Raw genomic sequence first — 15420 nt, forward strand, 5'->3', positions numbered from 1 at the left:
AAACCTAATATTAATGTTAATTAACTATACTTAATATGCACAAAATTTCATGCATGAACCAGATGAAGATCTTGTTTTAAGCAGTGAGGGATTGAACAACAATTTGAAGAACAAGAAGCTTGAAGAAGTGCAAAGTACACCAGATGCAAAGTTGCCTCGAAAGTCTCCATCAATACCCGGTTCAGGTTATTCGGAAAACCAAAGTTAATGCAAAATCAGAGAACAAACCAGAGGAAAGCTCTGTACTACAATCACTCTGCCAAAACTACCACAATGATATGTGGTGATGAGCAGTAAACCAAGCAAGACTCCTGATGCAAGCAATTTATTGAAGGCTTTTCCTTAAGTTCCTTACTGCAAAAATGCATGAATCAGGCAGTTATTTTAGCAGCCCAGGATTAGGATTGCTTGGTCATTTTGAGACTACTTTGCAGACTCATATTCATCTGGAGAGTAAACAATTAATGTTTCCAGGTTGAAACAAAGACGCCTCTGATCTGGTGCTAACCCATAGTATGAATGTATAATTATTATTTTTAAAACAAACAAAATTTTAATATGATATTCATCATTGATTTAATCGATTTTATCTAACAAATTATATTATAATTAATTTATACACCCTACATTACATTATAACCGATTCCATAAAAGGTGAGATCGATCATCTGTCATTTCCCTGCAAATACACAGTCATTCCTTTTCTATTTTTCATTTGCTCTGAACCCAAAACAACAAGCAGGAAGATATTTATCCATCATATTTTGAAGCTTAATCGTAATCTCAAGTTATGTGTTAAGTTCATCAATTTTCCAAATCTTAATATCTGTTAACGGGTAGTAAACAAACAACAGCCACAGCATCAGAAGGCACTAGTGCAGTTCAAGTAAAATCTATGTTCATTCAGTAAGAATATCAACAAGCAAAAACTGTGTCAACTAGAACTCCAGAAGCCATAGGCAACACAAGAATATTCAATCAGATTGCAATCACCTAATTTGTTTATTGTTCATTCATTGCAATGCAATTCATCGACTATGATACAAACCACTTTCAAGTGTACCCAAGAACTTGCCCTTATCACTTCCTGATCTGGCATCTTTTGCTCAAAAGGAAGGGAATGGATATAGTTAAGTCCTCATCTCATTTGAGTTCAAAAGCCCCCGAGTCATTTTCTTTCACTGTACTAAAATAAAAAATAAAGTTATTAATTATACATTGTGTGTGCACACGTGCATGAAATAACAAATACAAAAATGAGAAAGCTGCAAGAGATAATGATGCAATGAAACAGTGATGGTAAGATCCAAAACAGAGGATTTATTTCAGTCCTTTACTTTTGATCCAAGCAGAGCATCTTCTGGGAGTTTAACATGAAATTGTTTTGCAAGGCTAGATACATTAAATAAATAAAGAGAATATAAATGATTTGCCATATGCAGCGAACATAAATTGGAACTCAGAATCTGAGATGCGTACTTGCACATAAATTCAGAGAATAATCACTAGTTTATTTCCCTTCAGTCGAGCTGTCTAAATCTTTTAGCTTGAGATTCCTCATCATCACAGCAGCCACTTCCACTGGCCTCAGCTGTCCCAACATGTTCTGCAAGGCTTCGCTTTGATGTTGTGGCTACTTCCATATTTGATCCAACAAGATTTCGATGGAATTCATTTAGATTATAAGAAGTAAAGCGAGTCCATTGGTTTGTTGTTTGGTTGAACTCCTCCACTTGGTGCACAAAAACTGGATGGAAACCACACTTTTTCACCTCCAATCCTGGGCCCCACAAGGGTTGAAATTCAAAATGCCAATTGTGTTCATAGCATTCTTGTTCTTGACAAGGTAAATAGAGTAGCCAAAGATGGGCTGACCCATCCTGACCGAACTTTTCCCTAAAAGTAGTACTATCAACGACTCTAGAACCTTTCAAGCGCCAGGTCAAACACTTTGTGGGATATGAACGTAAAGTTCTGATTCTAGTTGAATGCTTATTGACATGAAACACACAGCAAATAGCATATCCCGCCACCTTATTCTTATTAAATGAATCGGGAGGCCTGTTGAGTGTTATTGAAGAACCCTTGTTCTGATACATGAACCACTCTGGAATTTCGCTTCCTGGAACAACAGTGCTTAAACGCTGTCGCGAATGTGACACAGCCTGCAACCAAAAAATTAAGAGGAAAAAATAAAAAATAAAACCATACCTCTGCATAAATTTACTGCAATATGTTTGGCATGGTAGAGAGACATGGAGTAAGAGACTGACCTCGAGGTACTCTTTCAGCATTGAAAATGCCAAGCCATTGAATTTCAAACAGTCCATACAATGAATATATGTGCTGTTCGACTTGCAAGATTTTAACACACATGATATCATTTCCAATGAAGTACAACCATCTACTCTAATTGACAAAATACTGGGTGGAGGTCGTGGTAGAGATTGAAGCCTCTTGCAATCCTCCAATACCATTTTCCGAAGCTTAGGAAGATGGATAATGCTTGCTGGAAGTGAAACAAAATTGTTTCTACTCAAATATAACTCTTTTAATGAGCACAAGTTGCCAATATCGCTTGGGATTGCTCCTTCCCCTAGATTACAGTCACTGATATCTAATTTTCTTAAACAACACAAACCTGATAGAGATGGGAATCTCCAAGCCACAGGATCTGAATTCCTTCGGATCAAAGTGATGGGGAAGTGCAGAAACCATGATGTTGATTGCAACAGTCCTTTGCACCCGCTTATATCAAGTACTTCCAAGCTTTCTACTTTCCCCAAGTTCTCTGGCACATTTTTAAGTTTGGAGCAGCCAGAGAGATGCAACGTTTTAAGAGATCTCAAACCATTTATAGTTCTTGGAAGACTCTCGAGATTTTTGCAATCTTTCAAATTCAACAAAATAAGGCCAGAAAGTAATTCAATAGACGCTGGCAGTCCTCTTATAGCAGTTCCTTCCAAATGAAGCTCCAACAGCTGCTCCATACTTTCCACGATCTCCGGGAACTCTCTGAACTTCAAAAGGCCAGAAAGATTCAAAGTTGATAGATATTTTAGAGCACTTATGGTACTCGGAATACGCTCAAGATTTTTGCAGCCATACAAAGTCAACCGACCAAGTCCAGATAGAAGCTCAATTGAGGGTGGCAGCTCTTTAACATCAGTTTCATCCAAATGAAGTTCCTGCAGACACTCCATACTTCCCACAATGTCTGGAAATTTCTTCAATTTCAGGCAACCAGAAAGTACAAGTGTTTCAAGAGATTTCATAAAGATCTTGGCTGGAAGAGTTGTAAGACTTGTACAACCTTTCAAATTCAAAAAAATCAGCTTCTTGTGAACCAACAAAGATGGGTGAATCTCATGCAACCTCGTACATCCTTCAAGAATCAGCTGCTCTAAATTTGGTGCCCCTGTGAAATCTGGTGTCCTTATGAGGTTCTCGGAATGCTTGAGACTCATGATTTTCAACCTGGTCAAAGGCTATAAGAAACAAAATGATACAAAAGAACATGATTTTCTCAGATTATCACATAACTTAAAAGAATGAAAGTATGAAATTATCAATAAGTATTCACTGAAAACTATAAATATGTAGTTGAACAATCTTACTTTGATTCCGCTCCACAAATGTTCAATGCTGCTATGAGGGATGTTAAGTTCAATGAGTTTATCTAATCTCGAATTTGATGGCAAGGATCTCAATGGATATCTTTTCCAATCAAGAAACCGTAACTCGTTGGAGAGGTATTCAAGGTCTCCCAAAAGTTGAACATAAAGGATTTGGAGCACTCTAAGATTAGTCATATTAGAAAAGGCTTTAGCACTGAAATGCATCTCTTTGTTGCTAAAGCAATCAAATACGATGACTTCAATTGCATCAGTTCCCTAAACATTTTAACAAAACATAAGTGGGAAAAAATTGAAAGAAAGAAAGTCTTGATAAAACTATGCAAAGATTGAATTATTTAAAGATATGATCATGATCCTAAAATCACAAGTTTTCAACTTAACTAATCACTTACTGTATTTTGTGATAATACATGGCATACATCTGCGTCCTCCCACAATCTACTGCGATTTCCAGGCTCTTGAGGGGATTGCCTCCTGACAATTTGTCGACCCATTTCTTGTAATAAATCATGCATCCACAGTCCATTGAAATCATCTACAGTTAATAGAGATTTTTCAATAAGACCTCCAATTCCAATAATTGGGTCAAAATCACAGTAGTTGAGAATTTTGGTTACATAATCTATATACTTCCCTTTATAGAAGCATGCAATATCGAGAAATATCTTCTTCTCTGTTTCTTTTAACCCATCAAAACTTATTTGAAGTACATCAAGAATTTCATAAAAAGTGAAAACTATATTACCTTTTTTGATGTACTTCTCTTGAATTTTTTATTTCTAAGGATAAAGTTTAATTCATTCCCAAATAAAATGATAATCTCTAATTTGCTCTCAATGCAAACCTCAATTTATTCTTCATTTCCGTCCAAAAGATGAGGGGCAAATAAGGAATGTGTTGATGGTTTTTTTGTTTAATCTTTTTAACAATAAATGGGGTAACTTGATATTTTTATACTTTAGGTGATAAATTAAAGATTTTCATTTTAAATTGGGGGCAAATTAAAATCTATCCTATTTCTAAAGGCACCACGTGATTTGGCAAAATAACTATAAAGATATTTTGTTTTTAGAAAATGTCACACATGTCTCTTTTGAGATACACAGACTCTTTTTTAGCTAAAAGATTGGGATTTGTGTGATTATTTCTGAACCAAAAGGTTTGTGTTTTATAAAAAAAATGATTATGTGACTGTTTTGCCTAACTGAGAGGGTCATTATTCAAACACCAATCACATTTTTGTTTTAAAACACCCTTTCATTTATTCTTTAAGCTTCTTTTTTTTTTCCCAAAAAATGATGAATAGATATTGAAAATTTTGTTTTCATTTTTTTATTGAAAAAAATGAAAAACACCAAATATTACTGCTTCCTTGTCCATTCTGTTTTTCGTCCTATATTACCTTAATTTTATATCGTTTTCTCTATTTCTATTTTTATAGTCCAATTCTGAAAACACACTATTAGACACATTTTTAAATTGAAAAACACCAAACATGGCGCATCATTTTCATTATAAGCATTAACACCTGACGTACACATTCTCCAAATGGGACTAAAAATGGTGACTCCTTCAGAAATGAAGTTGTACAATTAGTTTGAATTGAGTCGATACAGAGACGTCTCCATTGCGTCATCTATTTAACTGTCTTGTGCAACCTTATTCTGTACAAGTAGGATTCCACATTGGCCAAGTATATGCATAGTTGCTGGTTTATTAACCCCAAAACACCCTCCACTTAATTCAAGGTCTTAAAGAGAAGTCCAATCTTACAGGTTCGTTAACATTTTAAAGGTAAGTTTTATCTTGTAACATTCACACAAAATTTATAATCAACTGGGGCGGAAATTTTGAAAATACTATGATTAGCACAAGCATTTCAACAATAAAGGATGTAATAAAAGCTCATTAAGTTTAAACTTGAAAGGAAAATTAGGGCAAGGTCATTTCTTTAAAAAGAATAAGGCAAGCTGATGCACGGCATGAAATACCTGTGACCAAGCCTCAAAAGATTCATCCCCAGTATTTTGCTTGCCGACGGCATAAGTACACTTGGCTTCCCAAACAAATAATTGCTGGAGCTCGGACAATGCAAGTATTCAATTTAACTTCATAAATATCAGCCAGAGCATAATTACACTTGGCTCCCTAACGAATAATGCTGGAGCTCGGACAATACGAGTATTCAATTTAACTGTACATAGATGTGCGGGGTTTTGGTGGTAAGTAAAAATATGTGAGGAAAAATACTAAAGAAACTGAAGCTGACAGAGGGCAGGCAGAATTAACTACAAAACCACCAGATTTATCGTGTTTTTGTCCTGTTAATTAATTGTTTTCAATTAACACGGTAACCCGGCTCGGGTGTTAACTCTGTTTCTGTCAGTGCTCTGTTGAATATTTCTACTTAAAAATCAGCACTCGCATGTAAGTAGTATGGCAGCAGCAAAATATCATGTGTAATAATTAGGCTATTAGTTCCGGGTCCAGGAATCGAGATAATCAGATTAGGTGCAAAAGCTATATGTACCAATTTATGTAGCCATGCATAATATATTCATTTTTTACTTGCAAATTCTTCCTTTTCACAACTTTAGGTACAACTTTTCCTTTCCTTTTGAAGGCCCACTCCACTGGCATAGAGAGTAAAAAGAGTTTCTTATAAATAATTTTAGGAGGATGCTTCTGCCACGACAAGTAATACCATAAACAAATGATTTCACCACATTTCAAGAAAGCATTTAACTTATGCCTCATTTTCATTCTAGCAATTTGCTTGCCATTGGCTGATTGGAAAAAGTGCATTTAAGTGATAGATTACTGTCAACCTATAGCACGAATAGGGGTTAAACAAAGTAAATCCCTACCTTTCCATGTCAAATAAAAGACTTTCATAATATCAAATATCAAAACTCATGTCTAGTAAAGGATTCCCCAATGCTGGCTCTCAAAATTGCTTTTGTTTCATGGATGAGATGATGGTTTTTGTGGATATTCTGCTCAACTTGGATTATGACTTGGGTCAGATCCCAACTTGCTGCAAAGCTCGCCTGACTAAATCTTAGTTGATTTGCTTTTCCAAACTAAATCCAAGCAAGTAAGTACAAGAGATAAAAGCAAAAGTTCAAGCATCTCATTTGAGCCTGTCACTAACAAATAGTCAATGAGCAATGTCTAGCTATGACTGAGCAACAGAATCAATAAACAGAGACAAAAAATAATAATCAAGTCATCTGTCAAATGCTAGTCCATGAAAATCATATATATATATATATATATATATATATATGTATGTATGTATATGTATATGTATATGTATATGTATGTATGTATATGTATATGTATGTATGTATATGTATGATCATTCATTTCTCAATCAACCACCAAATTGATGTCAACAAAGCCATGAGGATTGTCTCACAAGTCTTTCATTTTCCCTCTCTTTAGGCCAGAGACCAGTAAACCATTTGAAATATGGATGTGCAAACCAGTAAATAAATCATGAAGTTACACACTAGTCTGCTTTCGCACTCATTCAGAACTATCAATGATACTTACTGCAGGTACGGTGTATACATTATACTAAAGTGAAGGCTGGATCAATAAGAAATTCAAAATGTTTCATCACATTTGGAGCTTGATGATGCCAAAGAAAGACCATACTAATTATGATGAACAGTAAAATGTGAACAAGAACAAGCATACATTTAAGAAAGCAGAGAAGCATCATTAAAATAAAGTATTCTTCTTACTATTCTATGTTGTTGGAAAATGGACCAAAATAAAAAAGAAACCATATATGGTTAACGTCACAACAAGGGTATTTGTGCATTTGTACATCATAGGATATTGGGAAGACATCAGCAAAGAAGTGCAAATTTTTTTTTTTGAGGAAAGGAACAGAGAAGTGCAAGTCAAAAAGGAGAAAAAATGAAAAGAGAGAGATCAAAAGGAATGCAATCTAATTAATCGTCTAAGGAGACTACTATGCTACATTTAGCCATTGGTTGAATAGGCAGCTTGTTTTCTAGTACAACTTTAAATTTTCCAAGATTTAGAATTTTCCTACTGAAGAAAACTAATTTCTAAATCTGCTATTACCATCTTCATCCCAACGGTAAGCAGCTCCATACTAAGGAAAGAGTGAAATAAGTGTGCTTTACTTATAGAAGCCCATTCTTGTCCAGAGTGAATAGCAAGTTGTTTCACCATGACCCCCATTATGGTGACTGAAAAAAGAAAAAAAAAATATTTGCCGTGTAGAGAATTCAGATTGTGAAGATGAGTCAACAGTTGACCCCAAGGCCATGTTGGCATGCCACCTGAGCAGCCATATCCAGCAGCCAGCTGATGTAGAAGCTGAGGTGTATTCAATGAGCTGGCAGAACAGTTATGCAGGGGAATATCTACACGTGAATACTGCAACCTGGAGTTTCTAGAATGTTTTCAATGATTGGCTAGTGCAGCTGTTATCTTTTGTTTTATTCATTTCTGTTATCCTTTGAGCAAGCTACCATTTTTCTCGTTTAGTATAAATATGTGAAGAATGTGTATAACTTATTAATTCATGTTATCATAATATACAAAAGGGTTGTTTGTTCTCTGCTGCTTGCATATTTAAGCAATTCGTAAGAATTTCAAGTTGGTATCAAAGCAACTTTTGAGCTATGGAAAGCAGCAGAAATTCACAAACAAACATGAATCAAACACTGGAAAATCCAGATGATCAACCAAATGACTTGAATCAAAACCAACCTGAAAATATCGACAATCAGAATCCAAATAATAACACCAGAAATGTGACCATAATGAACCCATCTCCTACCCAACATATCACCAGCAACACATATGTGTTCACCACTCCCATCAAGTTAACACAGAACAACTTCATGCTCTGGAGATCACAAGTGGTCTCCAGCATACGAGCCAATGAGCTTGAAGGCTTCATAAATGGAAGTTATACATGTCCCCCTAGATGTTTCACCAGTCCTGGACCTAACCAAATTGTTGTTACCCACCAAAATCTGGAATATCAAATCTGGAAGAAACAAGACCATATTTTGTTGAGCTGGTTGCTCTCATCACTCAGTGAGGGTGTCCTAGGCACTGTGGTGGATTGTTCTACTTCACATGAAGTCTGGACAACTCTTACCAATCAGTATGGTGCAAGAACAAGAGCTAGAATCCTGTATTTAAGGACACAGATTCAAACCACTAAAAAGGGCTCTCTTACAATTCATGAATATTACTCCAGAATGAAAACTATCTTAAATACACTTAGAGCAGCTGGAAATAATATGAATGATGAGGACTTCATTATATGTGTCTTAGCTGGAGTAGGATCTGAATATGACTCTGTTGTCACTAACATTAATTCTATGCCAGAAACTCCCTCATTATCAGAGGTCTATAGCATGCTCCTCAGCCAAGAAACCAGGACTGAGCAAAATCTCAGTCCAGGGACACTTAAGGCTAACTTCACACAGATGAGAAATGGCAGAAGGAACTGGGGCAATGGTGAAATATTTGGTAATCAGCAACAACCTGGGATAGTTTTCAGAAATCCTAGTGGTGGTTTTGGAAATGGTGGTAATGGTGGTCCTGGTCAGGGAAATCAAAATGGTCAAGATAAAGGGAAAGCCAAAGCTGTTGCAAAAAAATGAAAGCTCTGAATCAAAGGGTCCATGCCAAATCTGCTTCAAAATGGGACACACAGCTGCTGAATGCTGGCATAGGTTCAAGAAAAATTATATGCCACAGCCAAATAGGAGAAGAGGAGCCTACATGGCCACAACAGAAGGACAAAGCAGCAATCCCTGGTACCTTGACAGTGGTGCCACAAATCATGTGACCAATGCCATTGGAAACATGAACCGGAACTCAGAGTACCAAGGTAATGACAAGCTCACTGTCGGTAATGGTAACAAACTTCACATCTCTCACATTGGTTACTCTATATTGCCCGCTTACTGTCCACACAAACACATTAAATTAAATCATGTTTTATGTGTACCTGATATTACCAAAAATCTCATTAGTGTTTCCAAATTGCTTCATGATAATGATATTGATGTTGAGTTCCAAAAATCTGTTTGCTTCATCAAGGACAAGAGCCAAGGGAGAATTCTGGTGAAAGGAGTGGCTAGAGATGGATTAAATGAGCTGCTATGCATGCCCACTCATTTGAGTGGCAACAAGGTCACATATGCTGCTGAGTTATCTTCATCTTCAATACCTGAGTCAATAAGTTGCATTAGCAATCCAATGTCAATGGCATGTTTTAATTTCAGTGTTGATAGTAATGAGTCTTTAGGTACCAGTGTTGTTGAGTCCAGTAGAGTTGGCACAAGCAGTAGGAATTTTAGAACAAATGAAATGGATCTTTGGCACCTTAGGCTGGGGCATCCAAATGAGTCAGTTCTGAAAAATACTCTTTTATCCTGTAATCAGCTCAACTTTAATAAAAATATATTTCCTTCATTTTGTGATGCATGTCAGTATGGAAAGCAATCAAAGCTGAACTTTAAAAGCATTGAAACCAAGACCAGCACAGCCCTAGAACTGATACACAGTGACCTCTGGGGGCCAGCACCTATTCCATCTACCCATGGGCACAGATATTACATATCATTTATGGATGACAAAACAAGATATACATGGTTATTTCCCTTAACAACAAAATCACAGGCCCTTGACACATTCATTGTGTTTAAAAGCCAAGTAGAAAACCAGTTAAATTTAAGAATCAAGGCTTTACAGACAGACATGGGTGGAGAGTTTAAGACCTTCGAACCCTTTCTCAAGAAAGAAGGAATAGCCTTAAGACACTCATGCCCCTATCTGCATGAACAAAATGGAAAAGTGGAGAGAAAGCACAGACACATTGTGGAAACTGGCCTAACATTACTAGCCCAAGCAAAAATGCCTTTGAAATATTGGCAAGAAGCTTTTAGCTATGTTATCTACATCATAAACAGACTAACCTCACCCATTCTTAAAAATAAAACTCCTTTTGAGCTGCTACATCTCACCAAACCAGATTATTCCCAAATTAAAGTTTTCGGTTGTGAATGCTTTCCATACTTAAGACCCTACAACAAGCATAAGTTTGATTTCCACACTTCCAAATGCATACTGCTAGGCATTAGCAACAATCACAAAGGTTACATTTGCATGCATCATTCAGGGAGAATTTACATTTCAGCCAGTGTCAAATTTAATGAACATTTATTCCCTTTTCAAAATGACTCAAACTTCTGCAAACACAGGCTCACTGACCAAAATGATTCCCTCACAGTTCTTGAAAAATTTCAAGTTGTATCCTTCAACACCAGTGTTCCCCCTGAGTCAGCACAACAAAACGCAGCTCATAGTCAATCTCAGGCCACTATTGGAAACTCAGAACAACTCCCAAGCTTTGGTCAAGAAGAAGCCTGTCAGAATTTGAACCTCAACACTGTATCAGACAACCACACACCTACTCAACTCCCACCAAACTCCTCAGCAGAAAACTGCATCTTGCCTCCTATAACAGAACCAAACACTCAAGCCTCTTTACATCCCATGATCACAAGGTCCAAAGCAGGGATTTTCAAACCTAAAGTTTATCAAATATCTACTCAATCTCAAACTTCCTTACCCCCTGACTCAACTGTGGCACTAAAAAGATCCTAAATGGAGAAGAGCAATGGAGGATGAATACAATGCTCTTGTCAAAAACCAAACCTGGATCTTAATACCACATGACCAGAACTACAAACTCATTGGCAACAAATGGGTGTACAAAGTAAAGGAGAATCCAGATGGCACCATAAATAGATACAAAGCTAGACTTGTGGTAAAAGGGTTTCTGCAGACACCAGGACTTGACTTTAATGAAACCTTCAGCCCTGTGGTCAAAGCTGCAACAATCAGAATCATTTTAACTTTGGCTGTAAACAATGATTGGCTGTTGAGGCAGGTTGACATAAATAATGTGTTTCTGAATGGAGACTTGACAGAAACAGTGTACATGCCACAACCTGAGGGATTTGAAGATAAGAGAAGACCAAACCACATATGCAAGCTCCAGAAAGCTCTTTATGGACTGAGGCAAGCACCCAGAGCATGGTTTGACAAATTAAAGAATGCTCTGTGCTCTTGGGGATTCAACAATTCCAAATGTGATACCTCTCTATTCTTCAAGAGAAGCAGTGCTGAAATAATCATTGTGCTTGTGTATGTAGATGACAAAATTATAACTGGCAGTGACAACAAAGGTATTGAGGAAGTGATAGGAAAGCTAAGTGGAGCTTTTGCACTGAAAGATCTTGGAAATTTGAGCTACTTCATTGGGATACAGGTCATAAGAAATCAGCACTCAATTATGCTCTCTCAAGCTAAATATGTTCAAGACCTATTAGCTAAAACTGAGATGGAAAATTGCAAGGGAATAGAGTCACCATTCAGCACAACAGAGAAACTAAAGAAGGGTGAAGGCACCAAACTTGACAATCCCTCATTTTACAGAAGTGTTGTAGGGAGTCTACAGTATGCTGTCCTAACAAGACCAGAGCTTGCATATTCTGTTAACAAGCTTAGCCAATACATGTCTGACCCAAGACAATCTCACTGGACAGCTTGCAAACGAGTGTTGAGGTACCTAAAGAGCACTGGTAACATGTGCTTAAAATTCCAGAAGTTAGAACACTTAGATTTAATAGCCTATACAGATGCTGACTGGGCTAGTGATCAGGATGACAGAAGATCGATAAGTGGATATTGTGTGTTTTTGGGAGATAATTTAGTAGCTTGGAGCTCAAGAAAGCAGGGCATGGTAGCAAGATCTATAGCTGAGTCCGAGTACAGGGCCATAGCTCTGTGTACCACTGAAATCACTTGGATCAGTTCTCTGTTTGGTGAACTGGAAATCGAGATGCAAAGAGTTCCAATGATTTTAAGTGATAGCACAAGTGCAGCAGCAATAGCCACAAATCCTGTGTATCACTCAAAAACAAAGCATTTTGAGATAGATCTTCATTTCATTAGAGACAAAGTCACTCAAGGAGAGCTGGAAATCAGTTTTGTAGCCAGCAGAGATCAAGTCGCAGACATACTAACCAAACCATTGCCTTACTACAAGTTCAGTCAATTTAGAAGCAAACTTAATGTTTTCGACAAGACCTTAAGTTTGAGAGAGGGTGTTGAGAATTCAGATTGTGAAGATGAGTCAACAGTTGACCCCAAGGCCATGTTGGCATGCCACCTGAGCAGCCATATCCAGCAGCCAGCTGATGTAGAAGCTGAGGTGTATTCAATGAGCTGGCAGAACAGTTATGCAGGGGAATATCTACACGTGAATACTGCAACCTGGAGTTTCTAGAATGTTTTCAATGATTGGCTAGTGCAGCTGTAATCTTTTGTTTTATTCATTTCTGTTATCCTTTGAGCAAGCTACCATTTTTCTCGTTTAGTATAAATATGTGAAGAATGTGTATAACTTATTAATTCATGTTATCATAATATACAAAAGGGTTGTTTGTTCTCTGTTGCTTGCATATTTAAGCAATTCGTAAGAATTTCAAGTTGCCGAACACAATAGTAGCACCCAAGAAGTCCTACTTAAGAGGCTTCATACCCTGCACAAATCGGAGTTTTTTTTAAAATTTTCATGTTTCAAATGAAGATTGTCCATTAAAAACAAGGATAACCCAGAAACAATCCAACCATCAATAACATAAAACTTTTGTAATTCTGGTAAAGTGAATGAGAAGCAGAACATACATTTCACGTAATAATGAAGATACATCTTTTAATAAGTCTTTGCTCTTAATTTATTATCGTACTTCCTTCCAATAACAATTCATAATGCAGGTTGGTATCTTGAAAAATTATATCATACATTTCTCTTATCAATGGGGCAGGTTGCTATTGAACATTATTCATAAACAAAGAGCCAAATATGCTTTAAAGCTACTTAAAAATATGCCATCGGGCACTGACGCAGACACTCAACAACAAAAAACAGACTTATTATATTTGTTGCACAAAAGTAAAAAAGAAAATACTCTTACTCAAGTATTATATTTGTTGCGCAAATAAGAAAGAAGATAACAATTTTAAATTAATCAACAGGTTGAATCTTATCGTAATACACACTATCAGCTATGAATTAGCATACCTTAGAAGTCCTGAACTCATTCACCGCCATTCGAAGAGAATCATCCGATAGAATCAACCGTGACAATGCTCCAGTGCTTAACCTGCCACATTTATAAGAGATCACCATATGAGAAAAATTTTAAATTAAAAAAATATTGGAAACCTAAACGCCAATCAAACACATTACATATAGCAATTTCTCCTTTTAAAGTTCAATTATCACTTGATAGAGTATTAAGCTTAATGCAATACCCCAAGAATTTTGTTGCTTCTGATACAGATCCCTCGACTGCGAAAATTAGATCAAGCAGAGCTTGCATTCCCTGTAGTTAACCAAAAAAAAAAAAAAAATCATTACTATGACTTAAATTTTAATAGAAAACAAAAAACGAAGCAAGAGTGAATAGAGTAATACCAAAGCAAATTTAGGATTGTTAGGTCCAAATTGTGGACCAACTTCTGAACTTCTAATAGTAGACTTAGGAGGAAGGATTTGAAGAAGCTGTGGCGGCGGCGAATACGTATCAAGATTCACACTGCCCCCCACTTTGAGGGCCAAAAGAGTGCGGAGGCGCGACAAAGCTGACGCGCGATTCTTGTGCTGCGATCGGTCTTCGGCCACATGCGCTATGATGCCGGTCGGTACGTGCTTGAGACGTACGGCGGATTCGTGCTTGTTGCGGTGCTGACCGCCTGGTCCAGACGATTTGTACGTGTCCATTTCGCATTCGCGAAGCAACTCATCGTCCGTCAATTCTAAGTAATTCTTCTTCTTCGAAGAAGAAGATGAAGAACAATTGTCATTGGTGCTGAATTGCAAGACAAGAACAATGGCTTATAATTCCCGCGATGCTTGTACAACGGAAAGTTTATATTTTTCCTTCCGAGTTGGGGAATCCGAAGCAGGAATTGAGCGGCCAACGCCATCATAAATTTCAATTTCCCTCTATGTGTATGTGATAATCAAAGCAAAGCTTCATACTGGTAACACATTCTTATAGCAGGCCCAGCCCAATCCAGCCGAGTCTGGCAAGTGAGCTTTAAATAGGTGTTCGATTGTAAAGATATGTCTAATTAAATAGTGTCAAATATAATAAAAATATATCATTTTATTTAAAGATGCATCCATCCATGGTTTTATACTTCAATTTGAAATGGTGATGGTTTATTTTGGACCAGTGATGATCTTATTCAAAATTTGATTTAATAACCATAAATGAAAGGGTATCATGAAAAGTGACAATCCAAATAAAAGAGTACATAATTATCTATAAATAGAAGTCAAGACCTTTCTGTGATCTATCTAATCTTCCTATCGTACTCTTTTTTTCACTAGAAAAACTACATTTGTAATGTGTCTCGAAGCACCATCAATTCTTACCTATATTTCAATTAAAATAAGAGTGAAACTATTGGCACCCCTTCATTATTCTTATAAAACCCTATTTCAAATAAAATTACAATTAAGAGCAAAGAAGAAATAAACACATGTAGGATTTTTTTCCCCAACAAATTACTTTCATTAATAATCAATCTTTTTTTATTTCCTACCTATTATTTCTTATCTAAGATAAATTGTATAAATTTAGAATAATCTATTTTTCTTTTCCTATTTCTTATCGATTAAATATTTTTGTACTCA

The 15420-nt window shown here is 36.5% G+C and overlaps 2 protein-coding genes across 2 annotated transcripts; both read right to left on the reverse strand.

The window, feature by feature from the left end:
- Positions 1–1352: 1352 nt before the first annotated feature.
- Positions 1353–4499, reverse strand: LOC18048525 (TMV resistance protein N). Its single transcript, XM_006441810.2, has 5 exons — positions 4483–4499; positions 4031–4334; positions 3618–3893; positions 2274–3488; positions 1353–2165 (listed from the first exon to the last, which is right to left on the reverse strand). The coding sequence occupies exons 1-5, from the start codon at positions 4497–4499 to the stop codon at positions 1521–1523; spliced, it is 2457 nt and encodes an 818-aa protein (XP_006441873.2). The 3' UTR covers positions 1353–1520.
- An 8710-nt stretch (positions 4500–13209) lies between these two features.
- LOC112099729 lies at positions 13210–14705 on the reverse strand. Its single transcript, XM_024187182.1, has 5 exons — positions 14701–14705; positions 14194–14587; positions 14031–14101; positions 13798–13879; positions 13210–13255 (listed from the first exon to the last, which is right to left on the reverse strand). The coding sequence occupies exons 1-5, from the start codon at positions 14703–14705 to the stop codon at positions 13235–13237; spliced, it is 573 nt and encodes a 190-aa protein (XP_024042950.1). The 3' UTR covers positions 13210–13234.
- Positions 14706–15420: the final 715 nt, after the last annotated feature.

This window comes from Citrus clementina, unplaced genomic scaffold (assembly GCF_000493195.1).
Source record: "Citrus clementina cultivar Clemenules unplaced genomic scaffold, Citrus_clementina_v1.0 scaffold_3, whole genome shotgun sequence".
Taxonomy (NCBI): Eukaryota; Viridiplantae; Streptophyta; class Magnoliopsida; order Sapindales; family Rutaceae; genus Citrus; species Citrus x clementina.

Excerpts from the sequence above, each read along its gene's own strand:
- LOC112099729 (XM_024187182.1), bottom strand. Across the intron at positions 14,102-14,193 it reads ACAATCCTAAATTTGCTTTG|GGAATGCAAGCTCTGCTTGA; the intron begins GTATTACTCTAT and ends GGTTAACTACAG. Across the intron at positions 13,880-14,030 it reads GAAGCAACAAAATTCTTGGG|GTTAAGCACTGGAGCATTGT; the intron begins GTATTGCATTAA and ends TAAATGTGGCAG.
- LOC18048525 (XM_006441810.2), bottom strand. Across the intron at positions 3,489-3,617 it reads ATTTGTGGAGCGGAATCAAA|CCTTTGACCAGGTTGAAAAT; the intron begins GTAAGATTGTTC and ends TGTTTCTTATAG. Across the intron at positions 2,166-2,273 it reads TGCTGAAAGAGTACCTCGAG|GCTGTGTCACATTCGCGACA; the intron begins GTCAGTCTCTTA and ends TTTTGGTTGCAG.